The sequence below is a fragment of the Macrobrachium nipponense genome, chromosome 17 (genome assembly GCF_015104395.2).
Source record: "Macrobrachium nipponense isolate FS-2020 chromosome 17, ASM1510439v2, whole genome shotgun sequence".
Classification (NCBI taxonomy): Eukaryota; Metazoa; Arthropoda; class Malacostraca; order Decapoda; family Palaemonidae; genus Macrobrachium; species Macrobrachium nipponense.
This window is the reverse complement of record NC_087210.1, coordinates 24,897,141-24,914,640: the sequence shown is the minus strand read 5'-3', so window position 1 is coordinate 24,914,640 and position 17,500 is coordinate 24,897,141. Positions and strand designations below refer to the sequence as shown.

Sequence of the window (17,500 nt, the reverse complement as noted above, 5' to 3'; positions counted from 1 at the left end):
GGAAAGTCTTTATCATAATTATGCAGTTGCTGAATGAAAGTTTTTATCAGAGTATGCAGTTGTTGAAGGAAAATCTTTATCATAATTATGCAGTTATTGAAGGAAAGACTAGAATGGAAATACGAAGGGTCAGATAGTATTTCAACGATCTGGAAAAGTTATTTATTTTGTTTGCTACAGGCTGCATGCCGAAAAATAGCTAACTGCTACTAATCACACACCAAAATATTTGAATGTATACAAAAAGAACGTAATTATTGTTGAAAATAACTATAAATGAGACCCGTAACAAGTCAAATATATTAATAATACCAATATAACAACTATTTAGTAAAAATAAACACTCTAATGATTCCATTTATGAGGATAAATTCTGCTAACATGACGGCACTGTCAGGAATATAACGGCTAATCATGTAAGCGATGTAAAAAGGTCTGCAAACGAATGAATATTAATTGCGCTTGTTTGCAATTGTAATGTCTCGCAATCGAACTATGATGTTCGAGGATCTATTGCAAAATGAATTTCAAATACTTCTATTCGATTATTATCATTACTGGAAAAATGAACTTTAAATTACATTAATCGATAATTATCATAAATCATTCAAAGTATTATTATGAACATTATTGCTACAATTTAGAACAGCATCATAAATATGACCTATATTTTGCCACATATATTCTAAAGCACATTACTCCATTGCAAAATTTGCTGATTTGAGAATGCTTTTACACATCTCATGGAAGCAAAATCCTGCGACATATACTTGCAATCATTATAAATTACTTCAGTCTTTTTTATATAATGTTACCATTCTATAGAGCAAAGTTTATTCGAGTAAGTTTTGCCAATTTGGAAACGTTTTTAAACTCAACTTTTACCGAAAATGTTTTTGCTTATTCTTTACAAACTCTCTTTTGCACTTGACACATACATCGCAGCAGTAAATTGTCGGAACTGATTTGCAACTGATTTGGCAGTAGATTTTTCCTATGTCGTGCATGATTAAAACGTGCAGCATTTTCTGTCAGCCAGCTTTCAAAATTTTTGGTTCATTTTGGGACTTCAACAGTGTAACTTTAAAATCAACAAGTGTTAGACGAGAAATCATTTTGCTAAAAGTTCCCTAAATGTGGATATTTTGTCCGTTGTCATAAAAAAATAAAGTCTGTTTTTGAAACCCTGTTGAGGGATCAGGTGAATATTGAGTTAATACAATAAGTTAAATAAACCTTGGTAAAATATAAATGACAAAATAAGAACAAGCCAGGTTAACATAACCAGTTATCAGTTAACGAAATAAAAGACAACCTTGAAAAGTTCTATGAAGTCTAACGGCAAGAAAGGATAATACAAACTATTAAAGATAATAATAACCTAGAAATGAACTAAGTTATATCGAATTTGCTGTAAAAAGCTGCATTTTTTATGCAAATCATGTCTTTAAAACCTGGAACCATCTATTTAGTGATGAACAGAAATTACCGTTTCTGATTTTTCCAGTAAACTTGCCAATTCACTTTGTCAGTTAAAAGTGGGTTCATCTACCAACTAATTTTTTTATTCGTTCATTTTAGAGTACAACTAATGTATTTAATGGATAAGAAAATGTATCTTTTAGTAAATCATCAGTAAACAAATTTAATACTGAGATACTGTGATAATAATTTTGAGATTTAGACATATGGAACGAGGTCACTAACATGAGACAAGTGATGAGATCAAGCAAAGCTATGCATTATGTGTGAGCAAAACAAGCGAATAATAATAATAATAATAATAATAATAATAATAATAATAATAATAATAATAATAATAATAATAATAATAATAATAATAATAATAATAATAATAATAATAATGAAGTAGCTCCAGGACTCATGCAGAAGAGTGTGATCCTAGAAACGGCGCACATAGTAAGGAGGCAGGGTGCAACCCGGAACCCCCACTAAATACCACCCAGTCGAATTGGATGACTGTGATAGATAAAAAATACTAATAATAATCGTGTCCTTCATCTCTTGGTGTTTTATATTCCCTCTTTCCATTATTCCCAGGTATTTGTATCCCGTCTCATCTATGTGTTTGATGTTGTTTCCATCTGGTAGCTTTATCTCTTCAGTCCTTGTTACTTTGCCCTTTTGTATGTTGACTAAGGCACATTTTTCTATTCCAAACTCCATCCTGATGTCCCCAGAAACCAGAAACAATCCTTACAGTCTGAATTAGGGTATCTATTTCCTTGATGCTCTTCCCATACAGCTTGATGTCGTCCATGAACATCAGATGGTTAATTCTGTTGCCTCTTTTCTTGAGTTGGTACCCAGCATCCATCTTCTGCAGTACTTTTGTCATGGGAATCATGGCTACTACGAAGAGTAGTGGGGACGGTAATTCGCCCTGGAAGATCCCTCTCTGATATTAACCTGATCCATTTGTCTAAATCACAAAATTATTATGTATCTCATTATCAAATTTGTTTATCTTATGATTTACTAAAAGATTTATTTTCTTATCCATTAAATACATTAGTTGTAATCTAAAATTAATAAACAAAAAAATTAGTTGGTAGATGAAACCACGTTTAACTGGCAAAGTGAATTGGCAAGTTCACTGGAAAAATCAGAAACTGACAGTAATTTCTGTTCATCGCTAAATAGATGGCTCCAGGTTTCAAGGATATGATTTGCATAAAAAGTACAACATTTTTTACAACTGATTCGATATAACTTAGTTAATTTCTAGGTTATTATTATCTTTAACGTTTGTATTATATTTTCTTGCCGTTAGACTTCATAGACTTTACAAGGTTGTCTTTTATTTCGTTAACTGAATAACTGGTTATGTTAACCTGGGATGTTCTTATTTTTGTCATTTATATTTATTTTATACCCGAAATCGAGATGTCTTCCAACAACTTCACACGCACATACTATAACACCTAGGTAGTCCGTCCACTGAGTAACAGGATACCCAAAGAGCAAGAGTCCGTGCTGGCTTAAACCGAGCTTCATCTCCAGCAACCCCATTAATTTAAGCCCTCAATAATCCAATGTAAAACCATCGTTATTCTTTATCATTTTCCTGCAGATATGAAATGAAATTATGACCTACTAAGGTTTGATTACATCATTTCTGTAGACCTCTCATAGTAAACGAAAAGGAAACTATGAGTGTACCCATTTCGAAATGAATATTTGGCAGCTAAAGTAATTATCTCCAAACAGTATACTGAATGATAATTAAATACATAAGCTGAAACAATTTTACTTTGATATATAAAAAAAACATTAAGATTAAAGTTAGCCATGATCGTGCGTCTGCAACGACACAGGCCACCATCGGGCTGTGGCTGAAAGTTTCATGGGATGCGCAGCAGCCGAGAGATTCATACAGCATTATACGCTGTATAGGAAACTCGATTGCGCTGTAGAAACTTGGGCGTCCTTTTCACTTGATATTCGTGTTAACAGCTATTTAGGATCCATTGTCCTTACTCCATTGCTTCAGTTGCCTATTCCTTAATTAAGAGATCGATCTTTTCTTCAACAGTGGTACCGAACGAACGTCCCAACCTGACTGGGAGTCGGGAGTACTACCACCTCAATGACCTGATCAAGCTAAACTGCACAGCGCCCTTTGCAAAGCCCCCAATCGCCCTCACTTGGTATATCAATGATCACGAGGTACGTATTTCTAGAGCTGTATTTAAGCATACATATTTTTCCTCTTCCTACTCTCCTACTATACACCTTCCCACAGTACTTATAAACAACACTTGTAATTCACATACTCTACCCATCTAAACATTCCAACGTCTCTGTAAGCCACATTTCATCTACTTTCCGCGTAATGCTCCTCATAACATATTATTCTCATCCAACTCCCTCGCCTTAATTACATTTGCGTCTAAACTTCCCTTTTTCTCTCCAGCTCCTATATCTAAAATTTAGCTTCAACCAAATAGTATTCAGAAATACTTACGGCCACTTCTCATCTCATCATTACATCCATCAACTTGCATGCACGGACACAAGCGCACGCACACGAACACGAACGTGCAGGAACATAAACATATACATAACTATGTACATACATACACATTATATATATGTATATATATATTATCTATATATATAATTCTATATATATATAATAATATATATATATATATATATATATATGATCCTTATAATATATAAAATTATAATAATATATATAATAAATTATATTCAATATATATATATAAATAATATTTATTCTATTATATATATATATATATAACTTATATATATATATATATATATAATATATATATGTATATTTATATATATATATATTCAATATATATATATATATATATATATATAATATATTATAATAAATTATTTTATATAATAATATTTTATTATTATATTATTATATTATTAATTAATTAATAATATAGATATTATAATATATATATATATTAAATATTTATTATAATTATTAATTATTATAATTAACTATATATAATAAGAGTATATATTATAATATTATTATATATTATTATAATTAATTATTATATCTATATATATTATATAATATACCCTATTAATATATATATATATAGATTCTATATATATTAATATTAATCTAATATATATCTATACAATCCTTATATATAGATCCCTTATATATTATATATCTATATATATATAATATTATTATATATTTATATATATATATATAAATAGGATACATAATTTATATATAGATAATATATATATATATTATTATATATAATATATCGATATATATATATCAATTCAAGCTACAAATGTCCTTTAATATGTAAATTCACTTTACCTCCCAAATGATATATTTTCATATATGTACCGAAGGGGAATTTTTTAGTTGATAATAATTTCGTCATGGGATCGAACCACCGTCCAAGTGGACGGGGACGAAATCAGGACAGTCAGTGACGCTATCCAATCAGCCAAAACAGAGACGTCTCTGTTGGCTGATGGATAGCGTCACTGACTGTCCTGATTTCGTCCCCGTCCACTTGGACGGTGGTTCGATCCCATGGGGGGACGAAATTATTATCAACTAAAAAAAAAAAAAAAAAAAAAAAAAAAAAAAAAATTCCCCTTCGGTACATATAGCAAAATATATCATTTGGGAGGTAAAGTGAATTTAGATATTAAAGGACATTTGTAGCTTGAATTGATATATAAATGGATCACGGTTCGATGTGATAATTATTCATATATATATATATATATATATATATATATATATATATATATATATATATATATATATATATATATATATATATAATATATGTGTATAAGATATATGAGAGAGAGAGAGAGAAGCTCATTTGATTCATTTATAATCTATCTTTTCTCTCCTATACTTTCGTTTGCCTGGCTCAGTGTACCCTAATGAATGTTTTAACAATAACAACGCAAGAATAGATAATCATTTCCTCGTATCTTCCAGTTTCCTGCTCTTATACTGTATATATTTAAAAAGTCATCTTTCTTTTTTTTTAACATTTCTTTGTTCACTAATAACATTCTTCAACTGGATTTTTGTTTCTATCTCAGCAGCTCTTGGACTTCTTATACTGAATACAATCTCTGGACTTCACAGTATAATGGGCATATTGCTAGATCAAAATTAACCATTTCAATTCTAGGGCTTTTCATTTCGAATTCACAGTACGTAAAAGGCATTGTTTCTTATGTGATCACCACGCCCACTAGGTCGGTTAATATCCTGACATTCATGCTTTTCACAAACTCTAATATTTCTATATTCCAGGAGTTATTTCATACTTCTGAGCAGGCATAATCCTACTTCCCACTACCTAGTACTTTAGCTATCATGTCTCTTTCAAGAGCTGTAATTATGCTACGTGTGTTATACAACAATGTCATTTGAGCGATTATTTGCATTTTCCTCAAAACTACTCAACATATTTTCAAGACCGTTTCAGCTATGCGCGTCATATTATGCCATACAAAAGTACTTTCTTAACCAGTTCCCTGTAAACGATGTTTCATTTAAAGCACTTTCTATTAGCACACCCGAATTCCTCTTGGAGCTTAGCCTTCCAACTGCCACCTCAAGCTCTCACTGAAATTAACCTTTGCTCTCGGTGATTTTCCTACCTTTCTCTGGGAACATTCCGTTTCTGGTAAATTAAATTTTTCTGGTCCACTTTCCATTATTGGAACATTTTCGAGAGGTAAAATTACGATCAAAATCTTAATGTATTACTCTTTAGGGGACATAACTAAAAGACTGCAGAATAAATATGATGTCCTTATAAATTACTACCGAACCTGTCTTTTGCCATGCTGCTTACAGAGCCGAGAACATCATTTCCTACTGGATTTTTCTCCTCCGCCTACTTTACATTCCATACCAATGTCACTACTCAAGGGCCTACTTTCATTTTCTTGTGTCCTAAATTGCAAGAATGTGGCTGGCATATTTGCATGCCGCGATATAACACTGAAGTGTTCACTTCCAATTATTCCTTTCCAAACTCACGTTACTCAATATGACTAAGGCCTATCACTTATTCTAAATCTGAAATCTACATTACAACAGCCATATGAAGGAATCTGCAATAAAATTCACATTTTGCTCAAAACTATATGGAACCATGATTATCTATTACAAAATTACTGCGGATTTAGTTTTTCTCTCAGTTTTATGAAAAGCACTTCAAACCCATTTATTCTGGTGGTCTGAGTTTATTTAAATATAAAAGCTCCTGATGTCATATGCCACTATCTTCTAAACCTTTACTTCTGTTCTGGGAAAGAGGTGACAATAAAAACAGAAAAGGAGATTTTAGTGTCTAACCCATAGTTTTCGAGGTTGCCGAGATGAGTATTGACACTTCCAACACCCTTCAAGTCCAAATTCAGCCTCAATAGGGAGCGGGAGCGAGAAGGGGGCAGCGTAAAATTAATCGAAAACAACAAATATGAGTGTCTAATCCATAGTTTTTGAGGTCACTGAGATAAGTAGTGACACTCCCAATACCCTTCAAGACCAAGTTCAGCCCCAATAGGGAGGAGGGATGAAAATGGGTGGGAACGGGGGTAACAGATATGAGTGTCTAACTCTAACCCATAGTATTGATGTCGCTGAGATGAATAGTGACACTCCCAAGGTCCTTGAAGTCCAAATTCACCCCCTATAGGATAACATGAAAAAATAACATAAAACAACAGATATTAGTGCCTAATCCATGGTTTTTGAGATTGTTGGGATGAAGAGACACAACCCAGTGCCCTTCAAGTTTAAGTTCAGCCTCAATAGGAATAGGGGTGAGATTTGGTGAATATGAAATGTCAAAAACGTTGGGCAATGTAACTGAAGCAACTATCTATCTTAACAGGAGAGAGAGAGAGAGAGAGAGAGAGAGAGAGAGAGTAGAGGGGGTTTGGAAGGAGAGAGATATTTACAGGTCATTCAGTTTTCCCTGGCAGCACCAGGTTGGTCAGCCAGTATATGAATATGTATAAGTATATGTATGTGTATATGTATATATATATATATATATAGTATATATATATATATATATATAGATAAGAGTAGTATGAGGGTAGTAATGCATTGCATTTTCACTTGAACTTCTGAAGTTCCAACTGTGTGCGCGTGTGCAATATATATGTATATATATATATATATTATATATATATATATATATATATTATTATATATGTGTATATATATATGTGTATATATATATATATTTATATATATATATATATATTATATATATTATAATATATTCTTCACACCGTTCGTGCAGTTGGAACTTAAGCAGTTTAATAAATTTTTATGTATTAATTTATTTTATTCTTTTTTAATCAGTGGAATCTCTTCTTTATATACTTCACTTTTTTCTCCTCTTCTCAATGAACACCCTATTCTTTAAAGCTTGAATTTCAAGTCAATGGCCCCTGTTGGATTGTTTCATATGAATAGGCTTTCATCTACTGAATATATAATAATAATAATAATAATAATAATAATAATAATAAATAATAATAATGTCTACATAAACATAAATGTATACACACATTCATGGTGTGTATATACGTATCAAACACCACATATGTATGTATATGTATGGTGGAATATATATATGTATATATATGGTATGTATGTATTGTACGTATAATATATATTATTATTATATATATATATTCTTCTATATATCTATATATATATATATATATAATAATATATAAAATATGATATATATATTATATTTATGATTATATATATATATATGGGGAAGCATCAGTATATATATTGAATATATTGATGTGTGTATGATGTATGTATTTGTACTTTATATATATATATTATTATCTATCTATATATTATAAGCAATATATCTATATATTATATATAATAATCTATATATATTATATATATATATATTATCTATTATTTATATATAATATATATATAAAAATATATTATGATGTATATGGGTATTTATGTATTTATGTAACTGTACGCCTATCAAGTCTGATCTATTAATGATAATTTTATGTACACATGTCCATTTGCTGTATTTACTATTTTTTGTTTTACTTCTTCATACTAGAGAGCTATTCTGTTGAAAAGGTGTTACAGTTCATAGCCTTTTCGGATTATTACATATGTTAGAATTTTCGGGCGTCTGGAAAATTTCTTGAACATCTCATTTACAACTAGTATTGACTCGTAAAACTGAAATTTATAGAAACGTCTTCTTAGACATTTTTTTTTTATCTAAGTACTGAATTTGACTTTACACAAAATCTCTACACAACGCATGATATTTTAGGTGAAAAGAAATGCAGACAACAAAAGTCTGCATAGTATATCCTTCAAAGAATTTAATTGCAAGGCAATACTGGCACAATCCTTTACAAGTCAGTAAATGAAAACTCCCATAAAGGTACTGGCGAATGATACTCAGTAGACAACTGTAGTAGACACAAATGTCTAGTGTGACAGATCCTAATTTCACTGCTTTATATATACTCGAAGGTTTCACAGAGTGTCTTGTTTCAGGCTGAACCAAACAACGTGAATGAGATCGACCGCATCATCAATCCAGCTGAACTGGAGAGTGTCAGCAGCCAACTCACTCTGAGTGTAAAGCGACACCATTTCAAGGGGTCTACTATGTCCATCAAGTGCGTGGGCCGCCTGGCTGACCTCTACCAAAGGTCATCGCAGGTCATCATTAGGGAACCCTCCAGCCAATGGTTTATAAGTAGCGACCTCTACCACACATCAGGTAAGCTATGGAAACAGTACAAGAGCTACATAAACTGAGGATTCCTAAAATAATTTTAGAATGGATAATCTGAGGATTCCTAAAATAATATTAGAATGGATGATCTGAGGATTCCTAAAATAATGTTAGAATGGATGATGAGATAAATAAAATATATTAGAACATCATTTTGAGGCGATATTCCGACCCTGTAATTATAATCAATAAAATAAGATAAATAAAATAAATTAGAATATTATTTTGAGGCGATATTTGGACCCTGAAATTATAGTAAATAAAAGATCTGATAAATAAATAGAAATGCTGAACTTAACACTAGGAAAGGATACAAGTTTCACTTAGATGATGTCCTATTAAATGAGGCTTTTGCACAGAAACGGCCTTGATTTCATCAGATTAACATCCATGAGGATGAGGTTGGAGTATTTATTTTTGATCTTCAACATGCCAAATTAAAAAACGACTGTGCATAAACTTCCTGGAGTCCTTCGTCTATATGATGGTGTTGTGGGAATATCTGAAATATACGGACAGATTTCGGTGGATGAACTTAACTGAAACCACTTCAAATACTTGAAAGTGGAAAATAACTATCAAGAAATTTTGAATAAATTTCGTACTGATGTAATAAACTAAGAAAGAAATAAAAAAAATCTAAACAAGAAAACTGAAGCTACACAAAACATACTTCCATAACAGCGTGAAACGTAAAGCAAATCGAGAAGTCTCTGGCTCAATGGAAATAAGGACAGACTTCCGTTGCGTGTCATTATTTACTCAACACTATATACTGAAAAATTTAGGAAGTTGTCAAGTAAAGGGAGATATCACAAAATGGACGTTTTCATTGCTCGATTCAAAATCTAGACTTGAGAAGATTGGGTTGAAAGTAAGACTGCACAAAAAGGTTTGTAGTGTGCTGCCTCCTAAGACTAGTTGATTCAATAGGTTTTATGTCGACGTAGTATCTTTGCAAATTAACACAAGCCCTTTGCAATACAGCGCCTGTTCCAAAGAACGGCATATCTGCAGACAGCAGTAACTACAACCCAATTTCTATTCGCAATGTGCTCTCCAAAGTTGAACAAAAAAGCTTGTTTTTAAATTCACTAGGTAAGTATGTTGAATCTTAAGGAATGTTTGGCGATAGTAAATACGTACCTGCGATGCCCTTTTAGGCCCCGTCCACACGGCCGAGCTTTGCTCGACGAACTATGTTCAATGTGACGTCAGAAGCAGAGAAACAGGGGATGAGCTTCTGACTCTTCTCGCAGTTTCTCCGCTTCTGATGTCACATAGGACAAAGTTCATCGACCAAAGCTCGACCGTGTGGACGGGGCCTTAGGCCCTGTCCACACGGCCGAGCTTTGCTCGACGAACTTTTTTCGATGTGACGTCAGAAGCGGAGAAACCGTGGCTAAGTTCTGACTTTCCTCGCTGTTTATCCGCTTCTGACGTCACATCGGACAAAGTTCGTCGAGCAAAACTCGACCGTGTGGATGGGGCCTTAGATTTGGCATACCTTTTGCAAGAGAACCTCGCTGGGAGTTTTGAGTGTAGAGTAATTCAATCATGTTCGTGCTGTTTTCGATTTAGTAAAGCCCAAGGCACTTATTTATAAACTTCAGAATCTTCGAGTGGGTGGATATGTTTTAGGTTCACTTCAAGATTCCGTGCAGGTAGACAGGTAGCAATGAGTTGTTGTAGATGGGTTATTTAGCGAACCAAGACCTATTGTATCTGGAGTTCCACAAAGTTGTGTTCTTGGTCCACTGTTATTTTTAGTGTATACAAGTGATATGGTTGTTGGCCTGGAAAACAAGATTGTTCAGTATGTGGGTGTAGTATAGCCTCCACTTATGAAAATTGAAGCTGCTCTTAGTTTTCATCGTGACAAGGCGCGGATTAGTAAATGGTGTAGTCGGTGGGGTAAGAGACTGAACGTCAGTAAAACGAAAATACTATTGAATACCAGATCTCGTACAGATTTTCCACCCCATCATCCCCTCTAAGAGAATGGAAGTCTGCTGAATGAGTCTGAAGTTTTAACTATCGTACGCCTAACTTTTGAGTAACACCTGATTTTTGAGAAACATCTAATGAAAGCGTCAGCAAATTCCGTACAAAATATAGGTATTGTAAGAAAGGCCACATACATTTATAACAGTGATAAAATCAATGCAACCTGTTTTAGGTCAATTTCTATTTATGACTATTTTCTTTCTATATTTCCCTTTACCTCGTCTTACTTTTTAATAATCACCATATTCATTGGAAGCTTGAATTTTAAGTCAATGGGCCCTTTTGTGTTGTTCCATATGAATAAGGTTCATCTTCTAATCTAATATCTATCTATCTAATAATATCTAATCTATCATAATCTATCTATCTAATAATATATAATAATAATAATAATAATATAATTTTGGTAGTAGAAGACCCTCTTTTAGGCTAAATACTGTTAAAAAGAATGGCAGAATTAAGCGAGTTGATTTTATATATTGTTTTTTCTATTTTCCTTACAATTCGTTTCTCAGGCTCAGCGAAGTTTCTGAGTAACTGGTCAATATTCATATTGGGAATTTTTAAAAAAATTATAAATGCTGAAGGTAATCTTTTATTAGAACAGGATATCAGGTCCAGGTCAAGCAGGGGTCGTCGTCAGTGCCGGTATTATTCCGTAAGCGTAGTTCAGTTCAGGGCCGGGGTCGTCTTCGGTTTAAGGGCTGGTATTGGTGCTGGTATAGCTGGTATCACGTGACGTTTATTATCATAATAATAATAATAATAATAATAATAATAATAATAAAATAATAATAATAATAATAATAATAATAATAATTATGGTAATAGAATACAATAAAAATTGTACACGACTTACACCAAATGGAAGCAATATGAAGTAAAAATCAGATCATGTAACCTAGCTAAGTAAGGGAAGAGAAACGGAATGAAGGAATGAAAAATAATCAGAGTCTACTTCACTGAAAAGAGGAGACAAGATCTCAAAAAAATAGAGGGAACAAACCTGTGAATTGAAATTAAGTTTTGAGACTACGACTGGGCGCCAATGTAAACTTTTTTTCCGGACTGAAATCAAGTTGGGAAGCCCTAACCCCTTGTGGGAGGTGGGGTTACAATCACTTGGATTTCGCCTTGAAAAAGACGGAATGAGAACAAGGACAACAGAAGCATGAAAAATGACTACAAAAATAAGCGAAATAGAATATAAATAAACTGAAGATGAGCGAGTTTAATAAAGATACGTTTAATGGCAAAACAGCGAAAATAAAGCAAACGGCCCTGGGTAAATAAAATGTAAACAAGATTGAGATTTTCAAGTCTGGTATTAACACAGAACAAGTATTTAAAAAACAAAGAAGATGGGTCTGCCCTATATCTGTTCCCTACTAAATGGCAATTTTCTTCCTTTCTCTTAAATTCCTACTGTTTTCTTCTTCTTTTTTAATGGTTGAACGACTGCCTCTGCTCTCTCCTCTTCAGCCGAAAGCGAGAAAGGAACTGCCCAATACACTGGAGCAAAGCTGACATAAAAGATTATAGAATGTATGGAAAGTGACACATCAAAGAACTGATAAAGGAACATAAAAAAGAGCGACCCAAATTACTAATGAATGGGGTTGCATAAAATTTCTAAATAAATTGACCAGCAGAAATTCTGATAAAAAGCAACGAGGTTACAGTATACAAGGCACAAATCAGATGAAAGGGAAAATAAAGATACGTCAGTTTACAAGGAAATTTACTTGCATCAGCAGCATGCAGATTAAGGCAAACAAATCATACACTTCACGCCTAATAAGATGAGCATTAAATATCGGTTGACGACATCTTGTAACGAAATATTTGCAAACACAGAAAGCAGAGGGCGGACATGCTTTTCATGTTGGTGAACGATATAAATCTGTATGTTAATTAACTTCGAAGTGCACTTAATAAAATATAGGATATTACTATACACTTGAACATCAATATATTTAACATTTAAATGAATCATTTTGGCTCAATTGATTGTACACACTTGATATTCATTCGTGTTTGTATTGCAAGTAGGTATAATGCATTGATTTAAAAGAATAAATGAATTGAGTCCAACAACCCTGAACATCGCCGCCCACACATCAATTTATAATACGTAATTAAAACACCCACAGATAACAATTAATTATAATGACAAAATGCATGCCTTTTCGAACATCAACAAACATGTAAATCAGACCAAACAAAATAAATATGTCGGTATACACAAATTTCTGGTTATAAGTGCTTGATTAATTTAAACCTAACGTACAATTAAATATATATAATTTAAAACCATAAAATTCTCTCAGATTTAACAGTGAAATAGATATGTATAATCAAATACGGTTTATATGCATGTATAGTATATTTAGGAGTGTATGTAACCATGTGATTATATATTATATATATATATATATATATATATATATATATATATATATATATATATATATATATATATATAAGGTATATAAAACTGTCAACATGCAATTCTACAAAATTAATTTAGCTCTAAGAATGAAACAGATAGGTATAATCAAATTCATTCAAAATAAAATGATGCATGCATATATAATATAAGTGTGTGTGTAGTGTATTGTACATTCATACATATACACACATATATATATATATTATATATAATATATATATTTATAATATATATATATATATATATATATAGCTATAATGTCTATATATATATATATATATATATATATATTATATATATATATATATATCTCTATATATCTATATATCAATATATATCATATATATATATATATATATATATAATATTACAACTATATATATATATATATTCATATATATATATATTATATTATATATATAGTCACTGTAACATTTCTCGTCTTTCAGGTTGCACGGATTGCCTATCTCGTAGGTTGCTACAGCATCTGCTTCTTCTACAGTTCCTCCTGTACTCTTGGATTATTTAGAGAAACTGATCTCCAAACAAGACCTTCCTACAGACATCTCCACTTTCGGGAATTCTCTTGACCTCGTCTGTAGTGGCCGCTCTTCGTACTCCTCCTCCCTTCCTCCTAACCTCCTACCCTCCTCCTCCTCCTCCCTCCCCCCTCTCCCATTCGTCTCCCCAAAAGCACTCTTCAGATTTTTTTTTATCTAGATCCCCTAATGCAATATATGTATGTATGTATCTATGTATATACTATTTAATTGTCTTTACTTTGATCATAATTACCTAACGTATGTTTTTATTTCTTGATTCATCTGCTTCATACATATATTTCCATGCATTACAAAAATAAAAATTCTCACCGAAAATGTATACAAGCACACCGGGGAAATTTGCTTTTGGCCACTGGCAATATATTCAAATAGTTTTTTAAACTCATACGAAAATGTGTGGGAAATGAGTATTACCTTTCTCATAGGAAACTGAAAATCCCATTCAACGATGTATACTGAAAAATAACTAAATGAATGGTTTTTAGTGGGTATCTGGCAGTGAGATGAATTCATTTTAATTTCATGAGAATAACCGATTGGAACAATGACGGCGAAAGCTGTTTTTGCTCTAACATGAAACCTTTTGTCAAGTAAAGCCTGTACAAATAATATACAACTTTACATTTATAATAAATGTAGACACAGGCAATACACATTTACAGCTTACGGCAAATTCCTCAAAAGTTTTAATTCGAGATACTTTTTGTGAGGCCTACTAAAATAATGAAAAAAATGACCCGCAATGCAATCAGTCGAGTCATTAAGATAGATAGCCCTCATGATACACATTATCTCCGAATGTCTATCCTCGAACTATTCATTAAACATCTGGAAAAAAAACCGCCCTACAAAGACAAAGTAGCTAAAACTAATAAGAAACGGACACGTCTCTCTTTTATGGCCATGTGTGCGCTCACTGGATAGACTGGTCTACTCGACTTCTCAGTATGCGATTACGCACTGATCTATTTACAATGCTGTACCAGTATATTCCTAAATTTCTAATATATATAGTACATACATACATACACACACACACACACACACACACACACATATATATATATATATATATATATACTATATATATATATATATATATATATATATTATACACACACACATATAAATTACAAAAACAAAGGATGGCACCATCAGCTGACCCAAAGATAAAGCTTAATAAGTTATAAGAAGTCTGTGCTAACAGTGCCTCACACAACTAAATAGTAATGTTCACTTTCAGAAGATCCCTTTGTCCGTTTAACAAGAAATACGCAGTGATAATTTCAAGGATGAGGAACTGTTCTAACCACAGCAAAGTGGTTCATAAGGGTATATACGTATACCCAAAAGGAAGTATGATAAATTGCCGAGGGCAGAAATCTGATGTATTTATCATTCAAAAGCAAGTGCGATTAATTTTTTTTTATGATGGAAAGATTATCCCTCAAGAATTAGGAAAAAGTGAGCATAAAGGACATGCTGCTTCTTGGTCGTGCGTCAGAGAGAAAACCTGGAAACTTCCAGACCTAAGTATCAATCCCAGACAAAAGTGTGACTTTGTACCACCTAAAATGGCAATTATATTCATTTTTAGACTTGGGAACGGCACCAAATATCTATTAACAGGGATAAACTGATACTTATCTAGATATCGACTATTCTAGTATCATCCCTATCTTTCCAGATGGTATCGTGCCCCTTTTAATTACGAAGATTTTGATACTTTCTGAGAAAAATGCAAGTCATTTCACGCCTGAGTTCCGTCACCTTCATGGCCATATGGATCTGCTCTCAAATAAAATTTGTGGCAAAACGCTTATACGGGCAGCACACCAGTTCATTTTGTGTCAAAATAACGGTCAAGTTGTTAAGAAACAAAGGAAGTACGGTCGAAGGAACATCGTAGAATAAGGTAATGTCAAGCGCCAAAAGCTCACTTTGGTATAAAGAGAAGTCATACTCACTTCAGCAGTTATGAAAAATACTGTTATGGACTCATTAGTGTAATCACAGTTTGTCACAATGCAATAGAGCGTACTTTTCAGAACTTGGACTTGGTTACTAACCAGTTAGCCTTAGCCACTTTCGTCTTGGATCATGCCAAGGAACGCTTGAATTCCAAACATGAGTGTACAGTACGAGGACCCACATAATTATGCATTGGGAAACAATAGACTGAATTATTTAACCACGAAATAAGCCCTCATTTAAGGAAGTACCGCGACGGTATTTTCCAAAATCAACAAATTGGTCATATTTGACTAATCCATTTGGATTTCGAAGAAGCACCCTTGTACTTTTAAGCGTTATAAACTTGAAACACTTCAACAATAAGACGTCGTGTTCATATACAAATTCAACAGTAAAAGGTCATCTGCTTCAAGTGACCCTTTCCATGGATTCTTGTACATTTAGTATATGTATGCAGTATTTGTATTATTCATACTATATGTATTTGTATATGTATATATATACTTTATTTCCAGTGATACTTGCCTCAGGATTTGATGACTCATTCACATAACCCAGTGCCGGAGGCTGTTAATGTTGTGTTGGAGAGCACAATATTTCAGGCCTTTTGAACAGCAAAATCATCACCATCTAAGCACTCATTTGTTAGGCACAAGCATAAGAAATGAGGAAAATGATCAGCTTACGATAATACTATAAATATTTAGAGGAAAGCAACGTATGTACGCAAATTTCTTTAATAAAACTTAACTCAAATTAATACAGCTGGTTTACGACGTGAAAGAAACAAGACATTATGAGTGTGAAAGTTGCCCACGTTTTAAAAGAGAGGAAGTTATAATTGATCATGATAGTCTATTACCCAACAGATGTTCGGAACAGTAATTTAAAAAAAAAAAAAAAAAGTGGACAGGGCCCGCCATAGCAACGACGACAACAGACAAGCATTCCAATACCAACATTCAGACAAAATCCATGTTAGCAGATAAAGAAGAAATTGAACTTTCTAAATATATCTTCCAACATATAATTAAATTCATTAAGGATTCTACCCAGTAACCGTAGAAAGTTGTTTCGAATAAGGCTTTTATAATCGATGCAAATGTTCATATGTAATATCCCCCCTTGGTGTGATACGCATCACCATCTAAACAAACGCTAGTCTATCC

General features: G+C 32.5%; 1 protein-coding gene and 1 long non-coding RNA gene across 2 annotated transcripts in view; one reads left to right on the top strand and one right to left on the bottom strand.

Annotated features, from left to right (window-relative positions):
• Window positions 1-14,416, top strand: part of LOC135196139 (uncharacterized) — a 164,786-nt gene extending 150,370 nt beyond the window's left edge. Inside the window, exons 5-7 of the mRNA XM_064222681.1 lie at window positions 3,557-3,690; window positions 9,092-9,320; window positions 14,244-14,416. Of these exons, the coding sequence (XP_064078751.1) occupies window positions 3,557-3,690; window positions 9,092-9,320; window positions 14,244-14,323 (443 nt within the window). The 3' untranslated portion in view covers window positions 14,324-14,416. The remainder of the gene's footprint in view (window positions 1-3,556; window positions 3,691-9,091; window positions 9,321-14,243) is intronic.
• The window catches only part of LOC135196140 (uncharacterized), a 69,412-nt gene that overhangs the window by 25,464 nt on the left and 26,448 nt on the right, over window positions 1-17,500 (bottom strand). The window lies entirely within an intron of this gene.